At 35.3% G+C, this 12,118-nt stretch overlaps 1 protein-coding gene across 1 annotated transcript in view; it reads left to right on the forward strand.

Annotated features, from left to right (window-relative positions):
- Positions 1-12,118, forward strand: part of LOC143918466 (uncharacterized protein CG43867) — a 220,600-nt gene that overhangs the window by 171,004 nt on the left and 37,478 nt on the right. Inside the window, exon 5 of the mRNA XM_077440421.1 lies at positions 11,148-11,210. Coding sequence (XP_077296547.1) covers positions 11,148-11,210 — 63 coding nt within the window. The remainder of the gene's footprint in view (positions 1-11,147; positions 11,211-12,118) is intronic.

Raw genomic sequence — 12,118 nt, forward strand, 5'->3', positions numbered from 1 at the left:
ACGTCGGCAAGAAAAATCGATCTTACTAAAATCTTTGAAATTGGAGTCGGAGTCAGTAAATTTTGTAAAATTTCCTGCTCCACAGCCCTGATATATTTTGTTAATATTCTTGCGTCGTATAGTCATGTTTAATAATAATAAAAATTTGTCAGCAGAAATTCTCAATTCCATTAAACTGGCAAGTTCCCATCTCAAAGAACTCTATTACTCTAGAGTTGAAAAATTCAAATCTTTTCCCCGACGCGACGGCAAGATGTATCACAGCATCGCGACAAAATGGAAAATCCCCTTTCAGGTGCAGTTTTTCATAGCAAGTCGGCCATTATTGCCGCCGCGCAACCCTTTCAACGATTCTTATTCGAGCTCGACACCGGCAGCCAGCGAAATTGCATTCCCTCCACCTGTGTACGTCGATTAAGAAATTCCACACAAAACGTAAAATTTCATATCACTACCGACAAATTCTCAAAATTTCGCCATCCCTCGTCCTCCCTTATTAATTAATCGACGAGCGTTCTCCAGACGGGCTTTGTCGTTCCCGTTTTCGCCGCTCGGGTGGATGCAGGCCGCATGTCTGTCGAACATTAATGTACGTAATACCCTTTATCAACGCGACGTTTGCTTTCAATAGACGTGACAGATCGTCATCCCGAATTACCGTTTTCATTACTGCATGGATGCGCATTATCGACGATGCATTTTCCATTGTTGTGCTAAATTGATTCCGGGTTTGTTTGCCTGGTGAGTTACGCTGATGTTTGTGGCGAAAATCGAAATTTTCACTTGTAGACAGACGCGTTCATGTTTGTATTATTATATTATATAATGCATTATTATTTTTATTATAATTGTATTAATGTTTAAGTACAGAAAAAAATGTATACTGCACTGATTCAATTTCACCTTTAAAGTGTACCTATCTATGAATAGCTCTGACACTTATTTTTCCTGTGATTGCTACAATTTTAATTCATCAATTATATCCTTGATTTTTATTTTTATTTTTCGTTACATGTTTTTGTCACAGTGACATAACAGAATACTCTAACGCGTCACTGTGAACATATATATATATAAGCATAATACAAATAATACATATAAGAATTAGCGAGACATCTATTTTATAGATAATAAATTTTTGAAATCATATTCAAATAGTGGTGACATAGTGGGTAGGATGGTTTTTTCCTATTTTTTCCAATGGAGGAACCACTTCAACAATTAAATCAGATAAATTGGCAAACTCTAATAGGAAACGATCGTCAGTCATAAATATCCAAGTCTGACCAGCAGCATTTAAGATTATATTCAGAATAAATTATTTTCAAGCGAGATTAGCTTACGGGAACAAACCCAGTGACATTTCGGTGCTTAGTATCGATTCAACCACTGAGCCACGCTTCTGGCTAAATACATCTATTAAAATTATATACATATGTATATGTTTATGTTAATTTTTATCGCGAAAATCTAAAAGATTTCATTTTATTTATTTACGAAGTATCCTCAATTCGTTACTGTGACCAAAAAAATTATAATTTATCATTATTTTTATATAATAAGTATGAAAATACGATATTTTGCAAATTGGTGCTCGGATTTTTCCATACAAGATGTTTCCGGGCACGAACTTTTCGAAGTGATTTTCACGGATGCTATCTTTCCGTACACCGACTATTCCAGATACCGATTTTCCTGTACATTGCTTTTGCGAATACTGATTTTTCCGTTAATAACTGATTAACCCAGAGGTTGCCCAATCCAAACGCTTACGCTATTTTTTTAATATACTATTATAAATATTTTGTGTCCGAAATAATCTGTCTGGAATAATCAGTTTTTTTAATGTTTCAACTACGATTCAGAACAGGTTGATTAAAACAGCAATGAATGCTTTCAGAATTTACGTTTTTCTACGTATGTATGTATGTATGTACATGTGTGTGTGTATTTTGATTTTAAAATAAAATTTACTATTTTAGAGTGGTTTTCCAGTATTTTTCATTATTACACACTTCACAAAATTATTATACTTCACGATCCCAAACATGAATACGTTCAGTTCTACACACACATACATATATATGGCAAAATTAATTTTAAAATAATTCGTGCTCAGAGCCGACAGAGTTGGAACCGGGCAATAAAACACTTTGATTGCCCCAACGACCTGATAAAAAAATATCATATGCGTTTGTTTATCTCACTCACTCTGCGGCATTGGATGCGTATGAGAATGATCGTGCTTCGTGGCCGGTTCGCAACTCACCATACTCTGGGCTGATACCAGCTCCCGGCTCGGCAATTCATCACCCCTATCGTACAGTTCATCGTTTTTCCTTTGCCTTTCCCGTTGTTCGGTATCAGTGCGTGTGCAGGGCACGGCTTTTGCTCCTCAATTCGATCGGTCCTATTTTCATGCTAACACTATTATTATACATCTATCTTTGAATTACATACATACATGTATGTATATCGAAGATCCGAAATCTAACTGCTCGTATCCAGTTATTTCATATGCACGAACTATGTATAAATGCACAAGTGCTATATCTCTGCTTCTGAAGTATTCGAATCGCAGAGGGTGATCGATACTTTCCAGACAGTTGCACTAAAAAAATCATTTTTCGATAAGTTGAATAATATGCAAATCCAATTTCTGCTCTCGAATTCAATTTGGAAGCAAGTTTGTCTGGAATCGATAGCGCTGAAAATTTTTGCTGCTATATTTTCTGTTGCTATATTCAAATTCGTGACTAAGTCAATTTTGATAAAACTTTTATTTGTGTTGCTTCTGTTCTATCTTAGCTGCGAGATGAAAGTGAATTATATTGAACCTTTGTACATACGTATTTTGTATGTAGCAGTGATAGCAAATGGGATTACCGTCTGAAAGACTCATAATTTCGTCTATTTTTTTATTTTTATATGAGTTTTCTCAAATTTAACTCAGCATATGAGCCGTTATATTTAAACCGCGGAAATCCAATTTTTCAAAAACGCTTTCTGTTTGAATTTGATATTTCCAGACTTCTTTTGATACGTATTTTGATAATTCTATTTTTTTTAACTTATTTTGATTTGATATGCCCAGAATTTTCTGAAAAACAGAATAAACGTATTACAGGCCACCAGTATTTTTACAAGACCTCTTTTTAAATCGATAAACGCAAATAATTATATTTAATGTTTTGCGTTTTATTTGCGAGATATTTTTCAAAATGAAGAAAAGTAGACTTAAGCCACTTTTAATTATAACGGCTCATATGTATGTACCGGTGACCGTCGCCGCATGGAAAGGTCGAATAATCTAAAATGTTTGTTTACTATGAATACATATGAAAAGCGGGTAGTATATTTATCAGTGGCATGCGTTAAAACTCTCTCTCCCCCCCGTCGTACAGCCTCACTTAATTTGCGCGAGCAGGATACAAGAGGAACAGGCTTTTCCTCCCGTATCCTGCCCGTGCACAATAAGCAAGGCTGTACGACAAAAAGAGAGATAATTTCTATATTTAAATATTTATTTAAGTGATCAAATATATGAGTTGGCACCTGAAGTATTTTTTTTTAAACAATGAATCACGCCTGAAGTATTTGGTTTACACAGTAATGCCATCCACGCTAATCGCATTTTAAGCATGACGCCCATAACGGTCATCCGCGGGGAAAAGATTAGGAGAGGTAAATTACCTCCCTTAAGAATACCTCAGGTATTTATCTCCAGTGATTTCTCGTTGCCGTCTGAAACAAAAAAAAAGATTTAATGGTGCCAATTTTGTACAACTAACGGGAAACAATCAATTTGAATTTTTCAAACACAATCCACCAAACCTCGTCAACAATGATAAATACACTGTAGTGATCGATGAAAATTTTCGATTTCGGCTGGCATTTCCTCATCTGGTAAACAATCGCTTAAATCAGTAAGTTATGGTGAAATTTGTAACTGTACAATATAAAGTGGTTACATATGTTATTTTAATAATTACAAAGTGCATTCGTTTCAAGCCTGTCTGCACTTGCCAGTATGTTTGTGATAATGAAAGTCGGAAGTGCAGAGAGGAGGGTGTGGAGCAGTAGCAGTAAGTGTGGTGGAGCACGTCGTCCAGGTAGTTCCCCTGCGGAGCTAATCAAGTCGAGTAGCCGTGATGGCGACCGCTCGCAATCGCTGTCTTCACCCCATTATTCACCCCCGTCGACACGGATTTCTTTCGGACCCTAATGGGCCGGCTCTGGGGGCGTCTCCTCCAAATCCCTGATCCCTTTAAGAACCTGAATGGTCCCGGGAAACTCGCGCACCATATCAATGAAACTTTAATGATTCTGCCCAAACTTCGATCAGATTAACTCCCTTGAATTCCCATCTCACTGTAGTTTTTGAGCACACCGTACATACCTAGATATATATATATACACATATTTATACACCTTTCGGGTAAAAATCCACAGTCCATATGTATGCTTACGTAGTGGTTGAGCTTTTTGCAAATTTACACTCGTGTGTTGGAACTCGATGAAATGAAAACCCTCGCTCACATGACTGGTCAACTTTTAAATGAGATGGTCTCCTCACAACCCCCCACCTCGGAACCTTGTGATACGAATAATTAGGTTGCATGAGACTGCTCTTTTTCGTTTACGTTTTTCCATCGAACATATTATGTACAGCGCGAGGGTGTTTGTGGTGTGAATGTGTGACATATACGTGAGCAGAAAAAATCAATATGTCTTCGAAAAACGTCCGTTATGTCAATCAAATCGTTAACGCCCCAAGAAAAAGTATTCCGTCAATTCATCAATTATTAAGAAGTAGCCTAGTTTGCTTTTTTCACGACTTGCTGTTAATTAATCGTCGTTAGCCTTTCCTCGTACGTTGCCAGATGAAAGCTTCATCGGTGCCTTTTGATTATTGCTCATCTTGCATAACGGTTCCACGAAGAAATGTCTACGGACAAAACGTCTATCGATACAACGTCTACGACAAATGATTACGTGACTAAATGGTTACGTACAAAATGTTTACGCAACATAATGTCTACGGAAAAATGAATAAGCGACATAATGTATACGGACAAAATGATTAAGAGACATAATGTACATACACAAAACTATTTACACGTTCAATAGCTATTTTTTAACGAACAAAACGTACAGGAATTCAATAAAACATGTGGTGACGAAAATCTTTATACATACGTCCTTTGAATAGATAAATATTAGATGAGTCCAGTCTAACCGAAATTTAATCATAAATTACAAACTCTATCATAAGAACTTTCGAATTCTTCGTTCTACATAATAAGAAAAAAAAATTTTCACTTTCTTTGTGTGAACCTTTAGTGGGCGTGATTTTCTTCTTTTGAACTACACTACAACTTTTCTTTTGAACTTACACTAAAATAAAAGTTTTTGTCATTATAACTATTTACAGTGTCAATTGTAAATGATTTTCACAATCAACAGACTTGCATAATATTAGAGTATGTTGATGTCTGTTTGATTCATCATCCAAGTTTTTTTTAATATAATATTAAGTTATTAAAATTACCATAATGATTGTAATGATTTTGAAATATATAATTAACGTTATTGATATGTACATATGTATATACGTAAATTAGAAGAAACGTAATCGTCACATAATCATTTTGTCTGTAGACATTACATATGTCGCATAAGCATTTCGTCCGTAACCATATTGTCATAGACGTTGTATCGCTAGACGTTTTGTCGTAACTACTGCATATCATTTATGCAAGTAAATCACATTTTAAGTTATTTGGATCAGCGTCCACGAAACCTTCCATGTTTTTTTTATAATTCAAACTCTTAAAAACACTTTCTTTGTACATTCTGCACTCTATTCGTCCGACAAATATATTCAACACTTGAACATGCTTTTCGCCCATGTTATTCTGTTTCGACCTCTCCTTGTTATTCCAAGCGTCTTTTCATTTACTTGTGTATTCAACATCCTCACCAAATGTGCATCTTTGAAAACAACTCATTGTACTTAAAATTATGGAGAAAATCGAATTGAGTGTGTTGTAAAATCTTTGACGCTAATTGAAAACCGTCAAAATTACTAATTAATGCCAAAATGTCGCTTTAAATCACCTCATGATAACATTTTATATTGTTCGTTGAAAACTTTTGTATTCGGTTCTCATCAAAAGACTGAAGTTTGTAGAAAATCTTTATAACAACTTCGCCATTATTATTTCGCTATGTTGTTCAAACTTCGCTTTCAATAACCCTGTCTTCCGTATTTTCATACGATAGCTCTCAAGAATAAGCTCCCATTGTCCTGAACACAAAACTGAATTTGTCATCAACTTTTAATATAAGTGCTATATTTTATTTGTGTTTCGTAAACAAATCGGCACTCAAGTAGCGCTGTTGCCGAAATAAGTGACGTTAATAGACTTAGATAAAGCCTTTTAACAGTATCAATGCCGTCTATTTTTATATTTAATAGACATTCATTAAAGAAAATTGGCTTCCCTAGTGTTATATTTCATCTCTCATATATCGACAGTATATATATAAATGTAATACGTAATTATGAAGCAATTCGTTTTCTGTAAGCAATTGCTAAGCTCGGATAATAACTGAGCTGCGTAAAAGTGTCCAAGGGGGGAACGTTAGCGACCTATTATTAATGTATGTCCAGAACCCAAAGCCGTTATTTGACCCGTTTAATACCGGTTTCAGTATCGGCTATCAGCTGGCTTTTCCGCCGCGAGGGAAAAACTCGCCTCCAGGCCGCCGAAAGATAAGTAGAACTGAAGCGGCCGAACTGAAGAAAATCAAGAAATTTACCCTCGGAATAAGAAAAAAATCCCCTTCGAATATGCACCTAAAAACAACAGATTAGATCGACCCTTTCAGAAATTGAATTTTAAAACACCCCCCATGGACCGACACTACACTTATACCGTTCGCCTTTTTTTTCACACAAACGCGCATTCTATTATAGTTATTCTGGACTTGTAAATAAATGCACGCTCATTGTATGTATTATATCTCGAAATGTATCAATTGAAGAGCAAACAATATACATTTGATTGGTATCAATTGAAGATCAAACAATATGCATTTGCATGCGCTCGACAACGACATACTACGGTTGCAAATACGTATGTATGCATTTCAGTCTGCCGCATTATACACCTACCCACCAGCAATAGGTACCGATAATATTGCTTCCTATTCTCTATTCTTTCTATGGGGAAATGTTCGGAAAATGCTCCGTCTGAAGAGAGAGCGGTTTTAATTTCTACCTCTCCCATCTCCCGTCTTTTATTATTATTATATATATATTTGAGAATGTGTCGAAGGTTCGGTGCTCCTTTCTTTTGTGTAAGCTCGTCTCGAGAAACGTTGCTACCAAAGAACCTTGAGTGGTAAACTGTGTAATCCTCCGAAAGCCTTTGAAAACGGTTAGCGAGTTTTGCTGTGGAGTCACTCTTAAGCTCCCTCTCCCGTCTGTTGTTTATTAGATTATATACAAAGAATGACAGTTAATGCACCAATACGCCTATTGTAATTAAATTCGATTTTAAATTCAATTAAACGTAATGTTAAAGACTATTCGCCTTTCACGTGAACATTTTCAAAATATAAATTTAACATGAATAATTCTGTTGTATGTACATATGTATACTTTCTTCTATGAATTTTAATAGAATTCGACGAGTCATATGTATTATTATATACATATAACAACGCCAGCTTAAACTGGTCTTGTTTATTAGTAGTCCATCCAATGAAAATCATAAATTTCATTTTGAATACAAATGTGCTCATTTCAATCATTCACAGACATTCGTCATCCACTGTTGGACGAAGGCCTCCCCAACATGCTTTCATTCGTCTCTCTTTTGTGCAATTCGCATCCATCTTATACCATACATTTTTTCTGATTTCATCCACCCATCTCTCCTGCCGCCTTCCTTACACACTTTTACATTCTCTCGGGTACCATTCGAGCACTTCTTTCGTCCATCTATGCTACGTCCCCCGCCCATTGTCATTTCAATCTCTTCACCTTCACTCTTACACCAAACCTCTGTTATACTTCTGACTCGCGTATTCCGTTTAATATCTCTCCCCGTTATGCCAAATAGATATTATTTATTTTCACGTGAATATTTTTTTTGTTTAAATGTTTGGTCACAATAAATCACGGTGGCAAAAAAAAACATTAAAATAAAATAAATTATAGAAGGTCTAAGTTTCGCACCCATACTTCAACACTGGCAAGATACACTGATCGAAGATCTTTTACTTTAGACAGTGGCATTTTAGATTTGAAAACGTCATTCAATCGCCCAAAAGCACTCCACCCTAATTTCATACATCACTTATTTACTCTTTTTGTATTACAGGACACTATAATACAGTAATATATAAGCATTTATATTTGTAAGTGGCGTAAGTTCACTTTCCTTTATTTCGAGAAATATCTCGCAAAACACCAGTATTTATAAAATATTTATAAATACTGATGGCTTGTAATAAGTTTTTTTGTCTTTACTAAGATTCTGGACAAATCGAATTAATAGTAGTGATAACAATTTTGTGTATTAAATAAAACTGAAATAGTGTTTTTGGAATTGAAAATAACATCTTCTAATTCATGAATACATACATACATACGTGTTATGTGCAATACAAAAGCAAACACATCATTTTTAATGACAAAATTACTCCGAGAAGGTGTCCATTCTGCAAAACAACGCATGCATACATAAATACATACATACAGCTTACTGCTACTTCTAATCTCTTCTATATGATTACGGTTATTAAAATTAATAAAGATTATTTTGTATAACTGTTCAGAATATTAGCATAAACCTCAAATACAGGCTGGGACAGAGTCTTTGAGACGACGTGAGACTTTTAAGCCGTCTCGAAAATTATAACTAACCACTTACGTTTAATTCTCGAATAGATGTAATATGCGTTTTTCAATGATATTTCAGGTGAATTGTCTGGAATCATATTTTTAATTATATCGATTCAATGCACGAATTTGTTGCTATCACGGTATGCCTGACTCGATACGCAATAATAATAGTGTCGGTATTTATGTATATACAATCTAAGTGTGTGTGTCGCAAATTGTTCGCGTATAGTGTGGAAATTGCCTGCGGGGGCGGAAATGTCGACTGTAGTTTCCACCCCGTCCGTTGCAGGAAAATTGCTTAGTTTTTGCGAAAGCCTCAAACAACCAAACGTTTTCCAAACCTTTTGCACCGTAATCAACATCCTGTTAAATTGGAAAACACGCGTACATACATTTCTCTCGACCATTTCCGCCTCATAGGACCCAGCCGAACTTTCAGATTAGGGTCGTGCCCCGCTTCAGCGAATCTCTCTCTCTCCCCCCGTTTGCACGCCGCCCACTGTTTTGTCCTCCCACCACCCCCTTATATACGCTCACGTATCGAACGATAATCTTTCTGATTATGAACTTTTCTCCCTGTCGTGGTTTTACATTGACTGGGCGAGGCGAAGCGCCCTTTGCGGGGTCCCATATCGATTGTTCGGCCGAGGCGCCCATCTTATGGGTCATTTGGTCTCACGACTCAACGGACCTAATCACCTGCTACGGCTTAAATATATTAACTCTGCTCACGTGTGCTAACAATATGCATACACATGTATAAACTTGCGTCGGGGGATAGGTTCGTTCACACGACACTTGGCAAATCTGCTTCGGATCACCAACCACCCTGGAACTTTGGTGCCAGGATCGATAACGACAGCCTCCTGAATAAATTACCGGCTCACTATCGAACTCGCCTTTATTACGTGTACTAATGTTGTACGCGCCGTTTAATCTCTATCCGAACGGATTAGAAACGCAATAAAATTACTAGCGTTTTGATACGTTTGATTTATGTGCCGCCGTATGGTGAAATTTAATATATAAAGTTTCAAAAGTCAATATTGTGGCGGTTCCGTGCGAATCGTCATTTTTCGCGTCGCGATCGATTCTCTGCGAGGATATTTATGACGCTTTCCGCGAACTATGCAGAAAAAGGAAATACAAATTGCTATTGGAGTTTTCGTACTTCTTTGACTCTCCATATCCACTCGTTTTTATCGGACGATGTGAGCTTTTTGTCCCGCAAAGTTCCCTCTCTCATTCCTTACTTCTTCTCTCTTTTATTCTCTTTTCTATTATGGCTACGCGTACGATGCTTGATTTATCTCTTTGTTGTATTCTTTTAAAGTTTTCTCGTTAATCGTGTTCCCGGCTTAACCCTTGACAGTCGCTCTTTTATCTCCATGTTTGCCCGAACGTTTTTCCAATTCAAATCAAGTTTTATATAAGTTAGACCATTTGTGGACCCTTTGCTGCTAAACGATTTTCCTCTCTTGTGATTTTTTCGCCGCAAATTACGACTTTTTTTTCAGTTTAAATCAATAAAGTTTCTTCTTGTTGATTTATGTAATTGGTTTTTCATCTGTTATGTTATGTACATAAATTTAAAGTGAAAATTATAAAGAAAAACTGTCAATTTTTCCTGTAGGTACTTTAAAAGTTTGTCGATTTTGTGGGCATTGCCCTTTTTTCTCATAAAAATAATAAGCAAATAACGATTTGGACTTATTTTGCTAGCGTACGAAGTTTGTTCAAATATCATCGATTTAAGTTGTGTGTATAATAATAATTTGCCTAATACTCTTCGACACGCAAAATTCCTTTACTGACTTATTTCATATGTATTTTTATACCTTTTTATTCATGTTTATATAATTTTCACATTTAAACTAACTATTTAATCGATAGTGAGAATTTATTGCTTAAATAGTTATGATTTATTAAAATTTGTATAATAATTTAGCGACGTACATATATTTTGGAGTGCAGTTTTGGGAGACACCTGGCGGCGATTTTCTAAACTATATTTTTATCTTAGACAAAAACCACAACCTTTTTTGTCTATTTCTTCTAGTTTTATTTTTTGTCGCTAGATGGCCATAGAAAAAAATAATTTCTAAGCACAAATTTATTTCAACAAAATTTTGTTAAAAATTATCGATCATATTCAACAAAATTTTGTTAAATTATACAAAAATCTCAAATTTATTTATATTCATTAAAATATACTTTTTATTTATTTCAGCTCTCGGAGCTCGAACAGCGTGTTCTGGAGGCGGAAGGACGCGCTGAAGAAGCTGAGGATAAGGTATTTCATAACATATTTAAATTATATTCATTCTCCCGACATTAAAACATTCACACACAATTTTTGCAAATTACATTTTTACATACTCTTCGTCTGCCTCATTTTTCTATGATGTTTTATCTGGAATATCATCACACGAATTCGCATTTATCTGTCTTACATAATATTCATCTGACGTTTTCATCACCCTCTTTTGATAACTCACAAATCTCACAAATCCCCTACTCTAATAGAAAATATATCCATATTTACCCAAAAGTAAGTATGGATAAATAGCGGGTGAGAATATCACAGCGAACCCAAATTCCTCCTTAAATAAATTCCGCAGCAGTTCAATTGCAAGAAAAAGACGACCTAATTTTGTTCGCGTATTATTTATTAATATGATAGTACGCGTGCGGATATGTGTACATATGTATATATGTAGGTATGTACATTTATTGAATATTGTATTTATTTTATTAAAAAAATCGTTAAAATAAACTGTAATATGATTTTATAAATTTGACGAAGCTTTAATTCCAACTGTTTTTATGTGTGTTGAACTACCCTGATTCATTGATCCGCTTGCACAACCCCACGTGTTTCGTCCCCTTTGCACTTATATTTTGGCGACGGCTACTATAATTATACGGCATTATTAGGGTGCATTGCGAATCCCCCGGTTTTTTTATATCGATTTTTTGTCGTTCACAAACAAATTCTTAATATTGTATTGACATATAAAACTCCGAATTTGACTGGGTACGTTTTGCATATTTTCATGCTAGATTTAATACGAAATTCTCTTACCGTTCTACAGTATCTAGTTAAATTTTGTTTTATATGTGCATAATTTAATATGGAAACTAGACATAAATCATAACAAAGTTTTCGAATGAGATACGAGGAGCTTATCAACTATTGTA

This window comes from Arctopsyche grandis, chromosome 10, assembly GCF_051622035.1.
Source record: "Arctopsyche grandis isolate Sample6627 chromosome 10, ASM5162203v2, whole genome shotgun sequence".
Classification (NCBI taxonomy): Eukaryota; Metazoa; Arthropoda; class Insecta; order Trichoptera; family Hydropsychidae; genus Arctopsyche; species Arctopsyche grandis.